The sequence below is a fragment of the Neophocaena asiaeorientalis genome, unplaced genomic scaffold (assembly GCF_003031525.2).
Source record: "Neophocaena asiaeorientalis asiaeorientalis breed wild unplaced genomic scaffold, Neophocaena_asiaeorientalis_V1.1 scaffold6, whole genome shotgun sequence".
Lineage (NCBI taxonomy): Eukaryota > Metazoa > Chordata > Mammalia > Artiodactyla > Phocoenidae > Neophocaena > Neophocaena asiaeorientalis.
In genome coordinates, this window is record NW_020174424.1 from 1282646 (window position 1) to 1304233 (window position 21588).

General features: G+C 40.5%; 1 protein-coding gene across 3 annotated transcripts in view; it reads left to right on the forward strand.

Moving 5' to 3' along the window:
• The first annotated feature begins 365 nt into the window (after positions 1-365).
• Positions 366-21588, forward strand: part of CERS6 (ceramide synthase 6) — a 311390-nt gene continuing 290167 nt past the window's right edge. For all 3 annotated transcript variants that reach the window (XM_024756640.1, XM_024756642.1, XM_024756641.1), the window contains exon 1: positions 366-681. In XM_024756640.1, coding sequence (XP_024612408.1) covers positions 512-681 — 170 coding nt within the window. In that variant the 5' untranslated portion in view covers positions 366-511. The remainder of the gene's footprint in view (positions 682-21588) is intronic.

Sequence of the window (21588 nt, forward strand, 5' to 3'; positions counted from 1 at the left end):
TGTACGCGCACGGGAAGCCGACCGAAACCCCTGAAACTCCAGCGCGGCAGAAGCCGGCGTTCTGAGCATGTGCGAGCAAGCCCCGGGGCCGGAACGGATTCGGGCGGCCGAACCCAGGTCGCTGCCCTAAGCGCCGCTCGAGAGCACTGTGAGCGCGGGGCCCGGCGGCACTCCCCAGAGCGGTGCCCTGGAACCCTGAGCGCAGCGGCTGCGCCCTGCCCTCCGGGCGTGGGCTAGCCGGCCGCGTGTGCCTGGCTGCTTGACGCGAGGACGAGCCAATCAGGGCCAGCGGCCGTGGCTGCCATGTGACGGGCGAGGCGGCTCCTTTTCCCAACGCGGCCAGAGGGAGGAGAGAACCGGGGCTCGCCGCGAGCCTTCGAGAGCAGCGGCCGCGGAGGAGGCGGCGGCGGCGGCACAGGCTCTAGCCAGCCGCGCGCGCATCCCCGGGCGCCCTGCGTGGCGGAAATCTCGGCGGGCCGCGGGAGCCCAGGACGGGACTGGACAAAGCAAGATGGCAGGAATCTTAGCCTGGTTCTGGAACGAGAGGTTTTGGCTCCCTCACAATGTCACCTGGGCGGACCTGAAGAACACGGAGGAAGCCACCTTCCCGCAGGCTGAGGACCTCTATCTCGCCTTCCCCTTGGCCTTCTGCATGTTAATGGTACGGCTCATCTTCGAGAGGTAAGACGGGCTGGAGCGCTCCTCCCCTCCCCCTACACACACAAACACACACACACACACACAGACGCACACCCTCGCGCGCACACCCTCGCGAGCGCTGCTCCCCTCCCCCTACACACACACACACACACACACACACACACACACACGCACACCCTCGCGCGCACACGCACACTCGCGTGTTCTGTGGCGCACGCACCCGCGCCCCCAGCGCTCGCGCTTACGCCTCCCAACCTTTGTGTTCGGGAAGGGGTTGCTGACCCCTCAGCCTGGCTGCGGTTCTGGGAGCCGGAGCGGCTCTGGCTTGCCTCCGGATTTCCTCCGGGGCGTTGGGGAGGGCCTGCGGAGCACTGGGGTAGCCCCCCGCACTCCTCCTCGGCCCGCGCTCTCCTCCTCGCGGAGAGGGCGGGCGAACAAAGGTGAGCGACTGCCGGTCTTGGGACGCGCCGCACTCCGCCGGGCTGGTCCCTCTCCGCCCCGCGGGCACGCTGTGCTTCCAGGCAGCGCTTCCCTGCCGAGCCTTGTCGCCACCCACCTGACAGCCAGGAACGTTCCGGACGCGCGGCCCGGAGGGCAGAGGAACCGCGCACACTTCCGAATGCTTTCACCCGGGCGCACGGATTGTCCGGACTGTGCTTTGGAGAAATTTCACCAGGGACTCCTTGGCTTGTGGCCGCTGTTTGGTTTCCATCAGTGACACTGAGTATCAGGACCACAGTGCTGGGAAATAGGTGACAATAGTTTGTAGGTTTCCAGGATTCCGGGCCATTAGCGATTTCTTTCCAGGACGGGGGCGCAGCCTGCAAAATGGTGATATTAAATTGATAGATGTTTCCTATGAAATTTAATAAACATAAACTTTAATTTGGTACCAAAACACAAACAATTTAAAAGAATTAACATATTATTGTTTGTGTAATTGCCGGTTTTGGTTGGGTAGCTCCTTTGTGTCATAAACAAACTTGTGTTACTCACTGAATCAGTCTTAGTCACCAAACTAGATTGTGCCTGCCACGCACTCTCCGGGTGCTATTGAAACAAAACCGGGACAGCAGCACACTTCTTTTTCTCAACTGAAAACCTCAACCTCCCATTCCTTTCCCCTCCCCCGTCCCCCATTCATCAGTAGGGGCTGAACTTCTTAGATCACAGAGTATAGATTCCACTTCTCACTTCCACTCCACCTCTCCTCTACCCCCAACTCACCTTGGTCTTGTTTCTTAAGCTTTTGCTCTGTTTTTTGGTGTTTCTGTTTGTCCAAAACCACTCTTGAGGATGGCAGAATTTGTCTTTTGTGTCATTTGTTGCTGGAAATGGCAACAGACAATGCTTCATGGGAACAAAAGGTATCTTTTGTTTAAGGAAGGTGTATTTTTCAATGGGCAGTATTGTTGCTTGAGAACTAAGTCAGCTGTTCACATGCAGAGATTGACGTGCACAGAGGAACAGATTTAAAGACCTATTTTGAAATGATTGGAATCTAGCACAGATACGTCATTGATCCTCTCCAGCGCTGAGACTTAACTGTGAGAAAGTGGGTGTGTTGTGTTTGCAGGGTTAGAGTTGCTTTTTAGAGCAGATGTTTACTTACAGAAAATGGAAACATATCTGACCTTGCAATCTGTCCCAAAAGAGCCTCTTGGGAACGCCGGGTGCTCTGTGGAGACTCGTAGTAGGGGTTCCACACAGTTGCCGAATGACATCTGATCAATTTTGGCTGATCAATTCTGGCTGGGCTCACTTTTAGCTGGCTAATGCATTTTGAAAGAGATGTGTAGTCCTATGTTTTGGAAAATGAAACCACGTCAGCGATTGACCTGTGGGCAGAAAGCTGATTCCAGGCTGTTCATTTGGTTGGAAAAAATGCATGTTAGAGAATGGAGATAGCTTTGTACTTTGACTTTCTCTGCTTTAAAAAAAAAAAAAAAAGCTAATTTCATGGTTGCAAACTGGAAGTTCATTTTTCCTCTTCCTGAACATTTTTTTCTTCCTTTGCACAATCCCATGACTTAGAATTTACACAAAGGGGTCAGCTGCCTTCAACCATCAGTCACAGCAAATGTCCTCATATTGATACGTAGAGAGTTGGTGGGTTTCTTTCAGGCCATTGATCCAAATTGAAGTGATTTAGTAGCTTGTATGGAAAGTGAAGGTTTATGATTAATGTTCAGCATAATAATCCAGTATGGCCCATATACCACAGGATGCTACTGACTTTTGGAAGGGTGTCTGTTTCTTTCTGTAGTAGTGACAGCTCTGTCTTTAACCATTCGGGAGTCTCTCACTTCTCAGAAAATCCAAGGGTATAGTTGTATCCAGAATTACAAGTTCTGCATGTTTCTCCTCTTCTCAAACCTAAATGACACATTCTGGTATCCAACCTGTGGCCTTCATTTCAGCACCCATCAAGGACCTGAATCAATATAACTGAACCAAGCGATATTGTTGGCAGTGGTATGACTGACTCACTTTCGGTACCCTTCTAACATGTTGTGGGTAAATGTTTTTCTTTTGCAGTATTCTGTAACGTATAACATGATTTTAAAAAGCTGGTTGTAAATCTCTGAAAAATGAAATGATTTGTAATGGGAAATCCCCCAGGATTTCTTTCCCCCAGGATTCTATTCCTTTTATCTCCTACTGTCATTTATTTCAGCGCTGAGAACATATCTGTGAAATAGCTGATTATCCAAGACCTTGATTTCTATTAAATGGGGGTCTTTAATGCCCTGTTGAGGCAAAAATTGTGAATTTGAATTCATTCTCCTCAGCCTTACGTATTTCTCTCTGTAAAGAGAAGCACTAAAGAATTAATTGAATCGGGCTTTGCCCATTTGGGCTTTTCCCGTTTTCACCCCCACTGTTTGGGTGTTGGCAGTGAAGGCACTGGTGGCCAGAGCAATGCCATGTTATTGTACCATATGGACAGCAATATGAATGTCCAGCATGATTGGTTAAAATTGGAGCAGCCTAAATTCAATGACTTTTTGCTGATTCTGTGAACAGCCTGAAGTCTGGTGGTTTTTACATTAGTCTTTAAACTACAATTAGCTCTGGGTAGGGACCAGAAAGATCACCATAGATATTACCTGATTGACTGAGTAAAATATCTGTTTTTTAAAAAAATAATTGGATGGTTTCTCCCAGAATGAAAATTGTAGTGTATACTGTTATGTTGTTGGCTTGTTGACAAGAAGCAGAATATTGTTGAATAATGTAGCATTATCATGTCTTTGACGAATTTTCTTGATTTAGTGCTTGTTTAGGCACAGTGAGCCATTCTCTGGAGTTATACTAAGTGCTTCTTCTAAATTCATTAAAAAAATGTGTGTTGCTATGGTATTCATAAATGTGGGATTAAAGTTCTGCAGAATTTCTATTTGGGAATAAAAATTTTTTGAGTTATTGTTACAAAAGATAACATTAATGCATTTTCTTCCTTGTGGGTTTAGGAGAGAGATGCAGAAAGTACTGATTGAGAATCAGAACATTTGCATTCTAGTCAATCTTACCTCACACTGGGGCAGCCACCTAATTTCTCTCTGCCTTATTTTCTCATTTATGCAGTGAAGCAGATGGCCTTTGTAATCCAAGGTTGCTTGCACTTTCCCAGTTATCTCATTCCTGTAGGGATGCTATATATTTGAAGCTTACTAATTGTTATCTCATGAAACTTTGAAGCAGGCTAAATGTTAGTTTTTTGCAGGTAGAAATTAGTCATCTAAGAATAAAGAGATTTTTTTCATACAAATATCCTAGCTAATGGTTTTGTTTCTTGTATTTTTCAATTATGATTTGAGTTAAAAGAATCATTTGGGCTATTATCATTTGTGATCCAAATAGCGACACTCTTTCAGAATAACCAACAAAGAAGATTCTCCAGAGAAAGCAATTGCTCTCTTTCCTCAGACCTTTTTTAGATGGATCCCAGAGTAGATCTGCATCTCTTGTGATGTCTGGGTAAGAAATGAGCAGCTCATTCCTGTCAGGTTGCTTCTTCAAGTGCCAAGCTATGTGAGAGCTGTCATTCTTCAGAGGCTGACACCAGTCTTACCTGGCTCATTCAGCCAAATAATGACCTCCTGCCACCAAATCCTCAGAGAACAACAGTGTCTCAGTTGTATCAGCGGGGATGTCTGGCCAGTGGGTCAGTTTTTATCATGCGTTTACTTAATATCTTTGCCTTAGCAGCAGCCTTGGGTGAGGTCATTGAGGAGACAAGAGGAGAGGACAGAGAGAAAACGAGTGAGAATGTATTTCTGATGGTTAGAGGAGAGAGGGGAGGTGTGAGTGAATGACTGCCAGGAAACAGTGGGGTGTCAGGTGTTTCATAACTGAAGGATGTTCCTATAATGTGGCTTGTAATGGAGGCTGATATTGTCAGATATATTTTAGAAGACTGGAGTGTGCAATGGACTGAAATGTTCATGTGCCCTCAAAATCCATAAGTGGCCATCCTTATTCATAAGTTGCAAATGCCAAGGTGATGGTAGTAGGAAGTGGGGACTTTGGGAAGTGAGTAGGTCATGAGGGTGATGTCTCATATATGAGATTAGTGCCTTTTTAAAAAAGACCCCAGAGACCTCCCTCACCCCTTCCATAATGAGGACACAGTAAAAGGATGGCTGTCTGTGAAGCAGGAAGATTGCCTTCCCCATACACCAAATCTGCTGGTGCCCTGATCTTGGACTTCCCAGTCTCCAGAACTATGAGAGAGAAATTTCTGTTATTTATAAGCCGCCCAGCCTACGATATTTTGTTATAGCAGCCAGAATGGCCCAAGATGGAGTACTTGAGAACAACTTGCATACAAACATGTTTTTTTCATGCAATCCATCCTGGATGTTTAACTCCATAAATGTACCTTTTTTGCTTGTTAAATGATTGTGTGATTCAGATTAAAACTACAGATACCTGCTTTGCCAGACTGGTGTAAGAGGCAAGAGTTTGGGTCAGACACAAACAGGTTGACGCCTACAGTTTCTGACTGGGGTAGAAAAATTGGATTACAATGGATGTTTCATTGGAAAACAACCTAGAATCAAAGGGGTGGTATTCTCTGCAGAACTTTGGTACAGGCTTCTTATCTTGCAAAATAAAAGGTTTGTATTTACAGGGTGCAATAGTGTAGCTATTTGTAACAGGTTGATTTGTGGATAAAAGACATGACGTTACTCTTAACGGGCAGCAGAATAGTGGGGAGGGCAGGTGAGATAACTTTAAATTATCACAAATGATTTAATGTCATCAAATACTGATGAAATTAACAACCTGAGTTCACTTAATGACTTTTCTGTTGAAAGTATTTGAATTCTCCATGGACAGGGTTAGATTTTTTCCTCAATTCCAGTCCCAAAGGTATTTCAGAAGTGTTTTGTCTTCTGTGATGGGGAAGGGCAGGTGGCCTTGGCAAGATAATGGAGTTTCAGATGAATTTCTTCCATCATCAGACCAGTCCCATGGCTTTATAGGAGATCGCTGCACCTGCCTCAGGCTTTCTTTACCTGTTTTACTCACCTGATAGCACTTCGTTGGTGAGCACTAGAATCTCAGTCCATGTTGTACATAGAAGATTTTAAATGTTTATTACATGCACTTAACATTCCTTCCTCCATCACCAAGCAAACCAGATTTTCTAAAGCTATTGGTCATCTATTTCTTACAAAGCCATGACCCTCAAAATTATATTGTTTTTTTCCCCTCCCATCTTCATTTGATCAATTTATTTCTTAAGCACTTTTGAGTCAAGATACCAGAGTTTCCAAATTTTTGCTAGTAACTAGTGTGCCACTTAATGTTGATAGGGGGGCATTTTTTCTTTCTTTTTATTTGTAAAAATAAGAGGTTAGCAAGATTGCCACTCGTATTACAAGGATCCTTCTGTATTAGTGATGCCCTGAAAATCTTTGTGCCTAAAGTTATTCTTTGGTCCCTTCTTTCCCACATCCTCTCTTTTTAAAAAATAATTTCATAAGCTCTTTTGTCATCACTTTTTCCTGCCATCATAGTTTCTATTGACTTCTTCAAATGCCTGTGCTATGGCCTGATTGAATACAAAACGGTGACTCTCACAATGCCTTTTTTGGGGTACTGCTATGGATGATGGCGTGCCCAGGGCATGTGGTCTGAAGTTGTAACTTGGAGCTCACCATCTGTTTTGTTTTATGTTGGACTACTGCAAGTGACTACAGTTTTTAGTTTTAATTAAAAAGATAACAACTAATATTTATTTCCTAGTATGAGTTTATTACTTTACATGGTTTACATCGTATAATCCTTTTATAAGCCCTGTGTGGTAGATATTAATTTTCCCAATATTTTACAGATGATACTAAGGATAGAAAATTTAGGAAATGCACCTAACTTTACACAGCTTAAAATAACAAGGTAGGCGTCTAGAACCAGGTTTCTTGATCTCCTGATAATTTCTTTGATCTCCTATTTTAAAGCAAGTGTCATGAGCTCATACTGTGTATATATATGGTTTTATATGCCGCCTTTTGCTATGTAATGATATAATCTGAACATTTTCCATGTAATTAAACTTATTCAAAAGTGTTTTCAGTGGCTGCACCTTATTCTACGCTTTGGATATGCCATAATTCATTTCACTAGTCCCCCTATTATTGTTGGATACTTAGGCTGTTTCCAGTCTGTGTATATAAATTTTCCAATTACTGATGACTTCCTAAGGAATGTTCCCCAGAGGTGGCATTTCTAAGCCCAGAGATAAATATTTTAATGTTCTTGATAGATACAAATCACCAAATTCGTTTTGGGAAAGATTATATTCATTTGTGTTTCCTTATTAGCATGCAGATTATTATTATTTGAGGAAATCTTTTTCTTTGAAAGTTGAAAAAAATGTGACTCTTGTAATGTGTGTTTTATGTTACTCATGATGAACTTATTTCAAATATTTATTATTCATCACTTGTATTTCACTTTCTGTGAATTCACGTGTATTTTCCTACTGAGATGAGCTTCTCAACTTTTTGGGTAGGAAATGGTGGCCTTTGATTTTTTTTTTTTTTTTTTTTTTGCAGTACGCGGGCCTCTCACTGTTGTGGCCTCTCCCGTTGTGGAGCCCAGGCTCTGGACGCACAGGCTTAGAGGCCATGGCTCACGGGCCCAGCAGCTCTGCGGCACGTGGGATCCTCCTGGACCGGGGCACGAACCTGTGTCCCCTGCATCGGCAGGCGGACTCTCAATCACTGCGCCACCAGGGAAGCCCTGATTTTTTTTTTTTTTTTTTTAATCGGGATGGTTTCGTATTGTCTGTTTCTCTAGTCATGTATTTATACTCACTTCTTTCTGCTTCCTGCCTCTCCTCCACAACCTAAGTCCTCATCATCAGGAAGGAAGCTTCTCAGATTCTATTAATACGTACTGGAAAGGATACATGCAAGAGGATGAAGTAGATAATATCCTGACTTTATTATGGAAGATGAGGCAGAGAGAAAGGGCTTGGAATAAGTTTCAGGGATTAAGAATGAATGGGTTTTGGGACTTCCCTGGGGGCGCAGTGGTTAAGAATCCGCCTGCCAACGCAGGGGACATGGGTTTGATCCCTGGTCCGGGAAGATCCCACGTGCCGCAGAGCAACTAAGCCTGAGCGCCACAACTACTGAGCTTGCACTCTAGAGCCTGCAAGCCACAACTACTGAGCCCACGCACCACAGCTACTGAAGCCTGTGCGCCCTAGAGCCCGCACGCTGCAACTACTGAGCCCACGTGCCGTAACTATTGAGCCCTCATGCTGCAACTACTGAAGCCTGTGTGCCTAGAGCCCATGCTCCGCAACAAGAGAAGCCACCGCAATGAGAAGCTTGCACACCGCAACGAAGAGTAGCCCCTGCTTGCCACAACTAGAGAAAGCCTGCGCACAGCAACAAAGATCCATTGCAGACCAATAAATAAATAAATAAATAAAAAATAAAAAACAAAACTAAAAAAAAGAAGAATGAATGGGTTTTTATGAAGGAAAACTCAGAGATAGTGCCTAAACACCTTTATATTGTTTCTCTGAACATTTGGATAAAAGCGACTTAGTAGACTAAACATTAGGGAAATGCAAATCACCCCACAAGCGTTAGGATGGCTACTATAAAAAAAAAAGGAAAAGAAAAGGAAAGAAAATAACAAGTGTTGGTCGTGATGTGGAGAAATTGGAACCCTTTGCCTTGTTGGTGGGAATGTAAAATGGTACAGCCACTGTGGAGAACAATACGGAGTTTCCTCAAAAAATTAAAAGTAGAATTACTATATGATCCAGCAGTTGCACTTCTGGTATATGCCCAAAAGAATTGAAATGCGGGTCTCAAAGAGATATTTGTATACCCATGATCATAGCAATATTATTCACAATAGCTAAAAGGTAGAAGCCACCTAAATGACCGACAGGTGAATGGATAAACAAAATGTGGTATATACATGCAATAGGATATGATTTAGCCTCAGAAAGGAAGGAAACTCTGACACATGTTACAACATGGATGAAGCTTAAAGACATTATACTAAGTGAAGTAAGCCAGTCACAAAAAGACAAACACTGTAAGGTTGCACTTATGTGAGGTAACTTGAATAGTCAAATGCATAAAGACAGAAAGTAGAATGGTGGTTGCCAGGGGCTGGAGGGAGAGGGAAATGGGGACTTATTGTTTCATGAGTATTCTCATGTACTTCATCAGTTTTGCAAGATGAAAGAGTTCTGGAGATCAGTGGTGGTAATGGTCACACAATGTGAATGTACTTAATGCCACTGAACTGTACACTAAAAATGTTTAAGATGGTAAATTTTATGTGTATTTTACCACAATTAAAAATAATAATAATAGAAAAAAAGAAAATTCACTGACTAAAGAAAAAGTCATTTACTAGAAATACCTGATTTCATTTTCTAAACTTGACAGTTTTCTAGTTATTAATAAGTATCACTTCCATGAAGGGTGATGGAAGGAAGGTTGAAGGCCAGAGAGCACTCAAGTACCCTGGGCCTTTTTTGAAAGGTACTTCAACCAAACAACCTCCTACAATCTATTTATCGATATAACAGTTTAATAATTGGCATGTCCAGAAGAGGAGAGCAAAGGGTCTTTGGAAAAGCACACTGTATAGTTTCAGAGGATCCCTCGGACTAAAGTAAAGGGATCCTAGTGAGTTCACGATCCATTTAAAGCAAACCAGGAAGATAGGATCAAATTCTAGTAAGGCGAGTGACTTAGGCCAGAGATTCTTCCAATGGAAGCTTTTGCCATGGAAGAAGAGTAGATCTGACCTTCCTCTCTATTTTTCGATTTAATTGCACAACGATTTTTGTAAGCAAATGATTTAAACGCCTGAAAATTTGAACATAGTTTTTCCTTAAATGCTGTATGCTATAAGGCAATCGATTGTAAGCAGTGGCAAGTATATTATTGAAAAGTAGTTTTCAAAGTTCCGTTGTACAAAACACAGCTTTCTATGATTCATTTATGAGAATATTTTGGGCAGGTTTTTGTTTTTGTTTTTTTTTAAGGAGGACTTTCTTTTCCTCACTACTGGTCTTCAAAGTGACTTTCTTTCGGACCACTCCTGCTTCCTATTCCTACTTTTGCTTTTATCTCCTCACAGTTGGCTCATGGCGGTTGTTTTTGGCGGAGGTGGAGCTGGAGACATCCAGATGGTTTTTTTTTTTTTTTTTTAAGGTGTACATGTGTTAATTTTAATTTTTTTTTAACATCTTTATTGGAGTATAACTGCTTTACAATGGTGTGTTAGTTCTGCTGTGTAACAAAGTGAATCAGCTATACATATACATATATCCCTATATGTCCTCCCTCTTGTGTCTCCCTCCCTCCCATCCTCCCTATCCCACCCCTCTAGGTGGTCACAAAGCACAGAGCTGACCTCCCCGTCCTATGCGGCTGCTTCCCACTAGCTATTTTACACCCAAATGGTTTTTCATTGCAGGGAAGATACATTCATTCGCTAGGTGGCCTTTTTCACACAGTGACCTAGGAGTAACATTTTGTGACTTGCCAGTGCCTATATGAATGCCACATCTTATCTGTGAGGTTTTCAGGTTACAAAGCTATTGTTGCTGTCCTGAAGCTGTAATTGTGATTCTTTTTTCCTTCTTCCCTCTTTCCTTTCCTCTCCTTTCCTCTCCTTTCCTTCTTTTTTCCCTCCCTCCCTCCCTCCCTCCCTTACTTCTCCTCTCTTTCTTCTTTTCTCTCTCTCTCCCTCTCCACCTTCGTTCCTTCTGCTTCTCATTGTTACAGATCCTTTAAAAACACAGGGAGGTTTAGTTTAGAGAGCAGAGGAACAGCACAGAGTTAAGAGTGGGGGAGGGAGGCAAAGAAAACCATCAAAAATCTTGTCCAGGGACACAGTTTGGCAAGTATCAGAGTAAAGGCTGCCAGCTAGTCTAAGTGGCTCTGTAGATCACCATTTCAAAGCAGAATAAAGTGACTTGGTGCTCTAAGCAGAGTGGCAGTTTTGGACACAATAGCTTGAGTGAAGGAAAATTGAGAATCAGTCACTTAGGCATGCTGGAGATTAAGAGAATATAAGGGCATTGTGTGTCAGTGGGAGTGTGGATATCTTTGAGTGCTTGGATACACTGGAGGGTGACAGTGCATTTAAATTATGTTACTGTTGTGTACTTTTATAGGACTTAATTAGAAATGTGTATTCCTTAAAATACTGTTATACCACCTAACTTGAGTGCAGCAAATTGGTTTTAGGTTTTCATGGAACTGATGTAAAATGATACCCCATTTAAAAAAAAGTATTTGTGTTTGGTTTCAGAAAAAAAAAAGTATATTCCTAACTAGAATTAAAAGGAAAATGGAAGAGGTATCAGAAAGACTGGAAACTTGGGTTTAAATCCAAACACTGCCTTTTCTCAGCTATTCCGTAGTGAACAGAATACTCTGAAATTTGGTATTCTCACTTATAAAATGGGGAATGGGGCTACTTTGTGATATTAGAAGACTATCTGCAAAAATGTAGTTGAAAGAGACTCAACTGCTTCCTAAAAATATACGTTGTGTAAAAAATAATTGATAACATGGTACACTATAGTATTTAGTATGACTGAGAAATAGTATTCTGTAATGTGATTTCATGTGTCGGGTATGTGTTTTCTGGGGCAGGGGGTGGGTCGGGAGAGGGTATGGCTTATAGAGGCAGTAGAATCTGTTTATGTATTTGATCCTGGAGCTGGAGGATTTACTTGTTCTGTTGAAGAGTAAATATTTAGAGTTTTAAAGAGGCATTGAAGCCCCAATCTCTTCAGCGCTATGCCTATTTAGGGAGGAGAATGCTTCTTAGCCTTTCCTTCTCAACAGTTAATAGTGTATTGTAGGTCAGAGACTTCCTTGTATTTGGTGGCAGAAAACTATGGTAGGATTTCTAATGGTAGGATTTTAGACAAGTGATGGGCAGCTGTGTACCACTTAGAGCCTGAAGCTTTCTCAGGGGGCTCAGCCTTTAGAGAGAGCCCAGGAAGATGGTCTTCCACTAGATGGAGTTTTCTCATTGGAAACTGCCTTTCAGTGGAGGGATGCCTTATGCAAATACCCCAGTCTATCTCCCATTGCCCCACCTGGTCCTGATGGTCGTTTTTTTATTGCACGTGGTCTCCAGGGAAAATTGATTGGGTCTTCAACCACTGGTAATGGCAAACATCAAATTCACCATTTATATTGATTTAAGACCTAGACTGGATTCTGGCCATGCCACCTACTAGATACAGATCTAGGAGCAAATTACTTAATCTCTTCATGCTCAGTTTCCATTCGAAACTCTTAGGGTTGTTGTGAAGATTAAATGAGATAAAGCGTGCGTTGCCTTTAGGGCAATGCCTAGTTCATGGAGGTGGTAGTTACTTGCTCTTCAAGTTTATTGAAGGTTTAGAAATGAGACTTTACCATGAGATTTCTGAAACCCTTTACTAGCATTACCTCTATGTCATGAATGTGTATGTCAGGCTCTATTCCTGCTTTCACTAGCTGGGGTTGCTGGCATAGCCATTTGAGTTTTATTTTCCCTATTTCTCCTCTTCTGTCTCTCTCTCGCTCGCTCGCTTTTTTTCCCCTCCAAGGAACATTCTGATTCTTCCAACTGTAGTCAGCAGAAAACAATCCCAGCAGGTTAGTGAAGAGCTGGGCCTTATGTATCTCATAGTCATGTAATGCACTTTGCTGAGATTGTATGTTACTATTTAGACAGCTCAGACATTTTCTTTTTCTCATAAGAGCCTCCCAGAGAAAGGAAAGCCTTGAGACTGACGTTTACTGATTTCTTTCAGAATTTTAACCCTCGTGGATTGTCTTAATTTTATCCTTAAGAAGAAAGAAATTCAGTCTAGTGTCCTTGGGATCATACTTGTGAAGATGCAGACATTCAGGATTAGCTGAAAATAATAAATATGTGTATTTTTTTTCCTTAAGAGAAACAAATCTACACCCTCAAATTTGAACTTCCTTTGGTATGAATACGGCTAACCTAGCCTGACCAAATTAGTTCAGAAGGGGGTTGTACCTGATTTCTGCTAAAGGCACTTTTGCAGCTCTGCACAGCTTAAGCATATCATTAAGTTTGCCGTGTAAATAGATTAACAAGCCTGCTAGTTTCTTTAGGCGCTGATAGAGGGCATCTTAGGATGATCAAATACGACATTTTTGGTGGGTTGTCTTTTAAATGAGGAAGTAAGGCCAAGATGAAACTCCAGTGCTGTGGAGTGACAAATTACCAAAAACTGCCTCTATTTTAATTCAGTAATAGTTTAACAGAGTCACAGATTTTCTGCTTAGAAAGGAAATTGAAAACTCGTCCATTAAAAAATACTTGAGTCTATCATGTGTTACACACCAGTGTTGTGCCGAAGTAGGAGGGGAGGGGTGGTAGTGGTGGGAGAGGTCTGCCCTGGGTGCAGGCAGTAAGGGGCTGTACTACCTACCAATAGATTTAAAAGAAAACAATAAAATTGACTAAAAGTTGGTCTGCTTCTTATTAGCACCATGTGAAGCAAATTCTAAACATAGAATTGATAGAGTGAAAAAATACACCCCCCCCAACCAGAGCACACTGTTCCTACCACCCCTATCCCACCACCTCTTGTAACACCTCTGCCAGATGCTACTTCAGGGCACAGATGTTCTGAAAACCACACTCTGAGAAATACTGGCAGAGCTAGGAATCTCTGCTTCCCATTTTCTGTATCAGGGCAACAAAGCCTATAGAGATAAATGAAGTAACTTGCTCTGTGCCACCCACTGAGGTCCAGGTCCTGGGAGAGCATGGCTGCTATGGGATGCTCACAGTGCCATTGTAGGGTGACCACCTGATCCCAGTATATCTGGAACTATCCCAGGAAACGCCTCAGCCCGGGAAAAACTGGAACAGTTGGTCACCCCACCTAATAGTTTGCTCTGTAATGCCCAAGTTGGTCTGGTCACCAGCCAGGAGCATTTCTACAATAAAAATGGCTACTCTTCCTCTTCCTACGGGTAAATGAGGCTGGCTGTGGAGAGAAGCATCCCGGGTGATTGAGATGTGTTGCCTGCCCCACTGTCAATGTACATTTCATGGCTTTCTAAAAAAAACATGTGATTGGAGGGCTCCCCATTAAATGTGGGTTGGAGCTCCTGAGAGCAGATACCCAGGACCAGTTCTTAGTGTGGTGATTGCTCCCCAGCACGTTTGTCCTGTGTTACTGAGACCACGCACCCAGTTTTATTTTCCTCCCGCTTTCAGCCCAGCGTGGGTTAAGCACCCACACTTAAATGGCTGCTTGCAGAATTGCAAAGGGACTGGAGAAGAGAACAAAAATAGGTATACAGGTGGCTGTCATAAACTCAGCAGTTATTTCTAAGGAGTGTTCAGGAGATCAAGTGGTTTTCTGTGTGTGTATTTTTTATTCATGGTTTTGTTGACTTGTATAAAGTATACAGCTTTCTTTTGCTAGTGGTAGGTGCCTGTGGTGTATTGGAAAGAACTGGGCTCCTGAAATAAACATTGCAGTGAACTGTATCTTAGAGTTGAACGAAGGAAGTGTTAGGAGATTCCAGTGCTCTGACCTAGCCTCCCTCAGAGGCAGGCTCTCGCCGTGGGGCTCTACGCAAGCAGAAGGCTTTCGCCACACTCAGTACCCATGCTGTGCCCCTGCCCCCAGCCGGCCCACACCTCGGAGTAGGGTCAATCCATCAACGATCGGGTAGAGGGCAACTAGTCACCAGCTTAAGACCAGGGCTTATCACTTTCTGTAACTGCTGGCTTCTTTTCACTTAGTGAAGATTCCACATCTTCTGTTTACCGCTTAGATCCTCCTCTGCTTCGAATTGAAGGTAACCTGGGTAAACTGAACCTCCTGATTCGTTGACCCCCTGGTATTTTGATCTTGAGCCCCGGTTACCAGCTGTTCTGTCATTACTCACATTTCCCAGGGGAATAGTGAGTTTGAGCAAAATCCACTTAGAAGGATGGTTACTAATAAGAGCTATCACCTCCCATTGTGCTAACTTCAGTTTTTTGTTTTTTTTTAATATCTTTATTGGAGTATAATTGCTTTACAATGGTGTGTCAGTTTCTGCTTTATAACAAAGTGAATCAGTTATACATATACACATGTTCCCATATCTCTTCCCTCTTGCATCTCCCTCCCTCCCACCCTCCCTTATCCCACCCCTCTAAGTGGTCACAAAGCACCAAGCTGATCTCCCTGTGCTATGCAGCTGCTTCCTACTAGCTATCTATTTTACGTTTGGTAGTGTATATATGTCCATGCCACTCTCTCACTTTTTCCCAGCTTACCCTTCCCCCTCCCCATATCCTCAAGTCCATTCTCTAGTAGGTCTGTGTCTTTATTCCCGTCTTACCCCTAGGTTCTTCATTACTTTTTTTTTTTTCTTAGATTCCATATATATGTGTTAGCATACGGTATTTACTTTTCTCTTTCTGACTTACTTCACTCTGTATGACAGACTCTAGGTCCATCTACCTCATTACAAATACCTCAATTTCGTTTCTTTTTATGGCTGAGTAATATTCCATTGTATATATGTGCCACATCTTCTTTATCTATTCATCCGATGATGGACACTTAGGTTGCTTCCATCTCCTGGCTATTGTAAATAGAGCTGCAACGAACATTTTGGTACATGACTCTTTTTGAATTATGGTTTTCTTGGAACATTCTCCAGGATAGATCATATCTTGGATCACAAATCAAGCCTTGGTAAATTTAAGAAAATTGAAATCGTATCAAGTATGTTTTCCGATAACTTCAGTTTTTTGGTGTGTTTAAAAAGTAATAAACAATATGGAATAAATGTTCTTTCTGTTTTCAAGAATAAGTTCATAGTTTCAGATTCTTTTTTCTGATTGAAAAAAGAAGAAGTAGAATTGGTTATTACGTCCCACAATTATAAAGCAAGAGTTTATTGTTGGGCAAGCAGTTTTCCCCCTTTTGCAGAATTGAAGATGAGTTAAAAATGTTGCATTAAAAGGAGAACCAAACGTGGTTAGCCTTTCTCTCCATTCCATTTTCCCAGCCGATATCTAATTCTTTACTCAGGGGTCAAATCTAAGGAATTTCAGTCCTTTCAGATTGTCTAAAGCTTTTCTGAATTAGATGCACTTAGCTGCTAGAAACTTCTTACTGCCCTGTTTTTTAAAAGCCAACTTTAAAGAGTCAGGAGGCTGCTCTGAATGGGAACTGCTAAAAGTAAATAGTGTATGAGGATACATTTTGGAAGTTGACACAGATTATACTTGTCTTTGCAGGTGAAACTAAACAGTCTTTTTGGTCCTGAGGAGTGTTTAGATTTGTGGAGAGACTAAGAGTGAGAGTGAGAGGTAGAGAGAGAGAGAGCTAGAGAGAGAGAGCTAGAGCGAGAGAGGGAGGGAGGGAGTGACTCTCTCTGTCTGCCATATGTGTACAACAAAAGGGAGCATAGAACCCTGACTTTGGCTTAAAATTCCACCTTGGTGGAACCCCAGTTCAGCTAATTCCCTAATGGGTATTTGCTGTAAACCCATCATTCAAGTGTACAATCATCACTTGCTTAACAAATATTTATATGGTGTTGTTTGAAAAGTGCTTTATTTTTCTAACGTAAACTTTTTATTCTGTGTGTATAGCATACATACGGAAACATGCGCAAAAGTACACGTAAAACATACAGCTCATTGAATTATCTCAACAAAGTAAACACATCCATGCGTTCACTAATCAGAATGTGGACCTAGAAAATAGAACGTTACTAGCACTGTAGAAGCTTCCTCCTTATTAGTTTTTACCCATTTTATAAATTAAGGAAAAATTATTTGCAGTGTGAAGATGAAAGGCAACTTTAATTCCTAATCTATGCAGCAATACCCATTCTTCCACTTAAGGTCATTGGTTCCTTATAGAGAAAAACATAAGCTCTGCTCTCGTACTTGCCCTCACGCGTGGAACCATATTTCTTCTCTTTGGGTTAAGTTTGTACACATGCTTGGGTAAAGGTGTGTGTGTATTTATATACCAAATGGGTTAGTATTTGGCTATAAAATTTAATACGTTAAAGAAATTGTTTAGAAAAGAATAGGAAGAGGATGTGGGGAAAGTGAGTGAGAGAAGGAACTGTCGTCAAAAACATTCATTTTCTTTCCCATCTTTAATTAGTGAGATTTTTTTTTTTTCTTCTTTTTTTGCGGTACGCGGGCCTCTCACTGCTGTGGCCTTTCCTGTTGTGGAGCACAGGCTCCGGATGCGCAGACTTAGCGGCCATTGGCTTTCGGACCCAGCCCCTCCGCGGCATGTGGGATCTTCCCAGACCTAGGCACGAACCCACGTCCCCTGTGTTGGCAGGCGGACTCTCAACCACTGCGCCACCAGGGAAGCCCAGTGAGAATGTTTTATAAGGATTAATGAAGGGACGAAATACAATGTCTTTACTTTAAAAAGAAAACATTAATGATGTTAAACAGGGGACATGTGTGTATGTTTGGAAAGCTTCTATGTCCTGTTCGTTGAATGTAGAAGGTCTGAGAGGATTTGTAGTTTGAGACAAGGGACTCAGACTTTGAATTTGAATAAGCCATGTATTTTGATCACTAAGTGTTTGTGATATAGAAATACTGTGTTTGTTTTGAAAATAATATCTTTAAGACTTGCTGTGTTTTGAAAATTATACTTACCTTAAAAACATGTATATTTTAATTGAAATATTTCTAAATAGTAAAAGTTTTTTTCTGTTCCATATTTGGATATATCTTCTATTCCATTTATTCTCTTCTTCAGGAATACCAATTATACATATGTCAGATTTCTTTGGTCTACCTTTCATATCCTTTTCTGTACAATATTTTAATATACTTTATTGCATGTGGTTTTATTAATTTCTGTCAAACCTACCAGCCAGGTGTCCCTTTCACTCATGTTTATTCTGTTTATCCTCTTGCTCTTAACGTTGCTTTAATCTTTTAAAAAATATTTTCCCTCTGTTCTACTGCTCTTTCTTTTTACAACTTTTAAAAAATTTTATAATCACTTTCTGAATCCTGGTTTCTCTTTTCTGACAAGCAATCATGTAGCCTGCAATTTCTTTAAAATTTTTGTTTGAAGCCTTCCTATGTTCCTGCGGGTAATTCTTTTTCATTTGCTTTCTGGTTCTTATTATTTTGTGATTTTTGTACATAGATTCAACTAGTTCATATCCATATGTTTTAGTCCAAAAACACAGAAAATATTGGATCACTTTCTGCTTATTTCTATAAAGAGGATATCTTAAAATCAGCTTGGTTAAAATCTATTGTTTTTGGACTCACAGAATAATAGAATGGTTTTCTTTAAAAATAATATATTTCATTGATAAAATCTTCGGTGCTCTATGACTACCATTTCATAATCTTAAATGTTCAAATGACCATGACACTGCAGTTGAGGGACAAAGTTTTCAGAGCTTTTCTGAGAGCTATGGGGAGTATGGTAGAACAATATTCTTCCAAATTATGCATTCTAGAGATAATGGGGTTTTCACACTAGTTTTAAATGGAGCTTCTGAATTTTCCCCCTAGTTTTCTTGGGACTGTAATAACACGATATACTGTGAACTCTTGGTGTAATATTGTCTCAGCAGTCACTGTTTGTTAATTTCTAATGTATTGATATTCATTTGTGGATTTTTAAATGTTTTGGTATCTAAAATGATTAATCTACAAAACAAACAGTATTTGAAACATTTTGAGCATTTAAAATTATAAAACCTCTTCCATCTTTAAAATCATTAAAAATATTACCTGGTGTTATATGTCTGTAATCTCATTGGGAAACTCTCAATGCAGAAAAAAAGCAACAACTTTCCATTTTCACTGTTTTCTCAATCCAACTTTTTTCCTTAGATGTGATCAGAATGAACAGTTGATATATATGTTCTTCCAGCACTTTTTCAATGCATTTACCTACACACTCATACACACACACACACACACACACACACACACACACACACACACGGAAATATAAATTTTGTTTAAAACATGAATGATGTACTCTAAGTGCTATTCTGAAACTTATTTTTCTTTTTACTTAACATTATGCCTTGAAGATTTTCCAGCGTTGGTGAATGTAGAACCCACTTTATTCTTTCTAATATGATAATAATATCCCATTGTTTGGGATTATTTGTTTACGAATGCTGTTAGAAACAATGCTATAACATCATTCCTGTACAGACTTCTTTGTACTCAGGTGTATTACTGTGACCTAACTTATAGAAGTAGAATTGCTGGGTCAGAGGATGTACAAAGTTAAAAAATGCTGCCGAAGTCTTTCACGAAAAATCAAACCAATTTACCCCCCTCTTCCAACTGTATGAGAAACCGCCCCACCCTGACTTAACCTGCTGCAAATTTGATGTGATGTTGACACACTATCCTACTCTATAAAGAAAACAGCTGTTTTAACATGCTGTTTAACAAAGAAGAACAGATTGGGGCTCTGGGTAGGAAGGAAATTTAATAATATCTGCCGTGAAAAGGCATTTTGCTGCTCTTTCTTTACCTGAGAAATAGGAATAATAATCCATAAAACACAAAAAGAAATTCATTCGAGTTTATAATATTGAACTTTTTGACATCTACTGCAATCATTTATTTAACAAACTTATATATCTCATATGTTTATACCCTTTTCAGCATTTGTTATATAAAAGAATACAACAAAACACTCACTATTCCTGTTAAGTAAGCCCAAGGCAATAGTATTTTGTTATATTCTTTCATAACAAATAAAAGTCATTTATAGATATAGTAAATGTTATCACCTTGTATAAGAAATCATGAATGAGGGAAATCCCTCCTTGTATGAGGTTTTCTAATAATCTGTTATTTGAGTAGTCACCTTATGATTAAGCTATTCTGAGGGTAGAAAGATTTTTACGCAACGAGTCACCAAGTAACAAGTAACCAAGATTCAACAAGTAACTGAGAATCTAGAACTCAAGAGAAATTTTAAAGCTGGAACTAGGTTATTCTTCAGTACAGCTGTCTGCCCACCCCATCCTACCTCCCAGGCATCGTATTATCTCCTCATGCTTTTCTGTTTAGGGAAAAGTTATGTTCTTATACCTGTAGAATAGCATATATTAAAATTTGTTGACTTTTATGAAAATGTTCAAATATACAGGAAAGCTAAAAAAAGTGACATGAATACTTAACTTTCTCATCACTGGAATTCAATGATTAACATTTTTTTGTCTCTCTATTTTTTTCTTCTGTACCGTGCAAAGTAAATTTCAGATATTATGACACATCATTCTTAAATACTTGAACACGCATCTGTTGTGCAAGAATAAAGACATTCTAGGATGGCTTTTTAAAAGTAGCTCTTTGAAAAAGAATTTTACACTGTGGAATTTATTATTTTTAAAAAACTTTTGAAATGTATAGGTTCAAAGCTATATGGATTCTGGATTTGGTGAAATCATAAGGTAAAGGAAAACCATAAATTTAGATTCAGTGACTAAATTTAATGGTGGTATAAAAATAAGGCTTGAGGTGATACTTTAATGAAAAATACATGGACGATTATATGTAATATCTTGCTTGCTATTTCATGGGAGTTGTGTCCAAGATTTTGAGCTAGAAAACCATAAGTTTACAAGGAGTAGCTAAGTAGTTATTCATTAATAATAATTCATGGCATTTGAAAATCAATGTGAAGTACATTGGCTTATAAATCAAGTTGTTAGACTCATTTCCATCAGTCAAACATTTCTCAAGATTGCTGACTCCTGCCCCTGATGTGGTAGTGTTTACACTTCTGTGGGTCATGTTTGTTCTTGTAGCATGGTGAGTTCAAGGCTCCAAAGCAGATTTGGAGTACAGTTACCTTCTCAGAATGCAAGTCCAGACTCACCATTTCTGTTGGCTAAGTAAGCCTAAGGCAGTGAGTTGGACAGGGTTTGAAATACGTAAATGAGATATAAGTTTGTTAAATAAATAGTTGCTGTCGCTGTTGCAGGCCTAAAATTATACACTAAAATAAACTTGTATTTTATTATTATTATTCCCATTTCTCAGGTACAGAAAGAAAGAGTAGCAAAAGAAGTTAACATCTCCCCCAAACCAATTCTCAGACAGAAAAAGGAGTCTCAGCTTCCAGGCACCACATTAACTGTGCTCCTCTCTAGAATCCTCTTTATCTTATCATCCTATTATCATCAACTTGCTTGTGTAATTCTTGGGAAGGAAACTGATTAAGGAAAAATCAATACAGGCTTATTGTGGAAAAACTGTCAAATGGTAAAATGCTGTATTTAATGCAAATTAAAACTCCCTTCTCAGAGACGTGCATTTGCAGTTGTTTCCTGGAACTTTTTCTGTGCATATCCAAACATATATGTCTCTCTATAAATGTTATATCTGCTCTTTTGT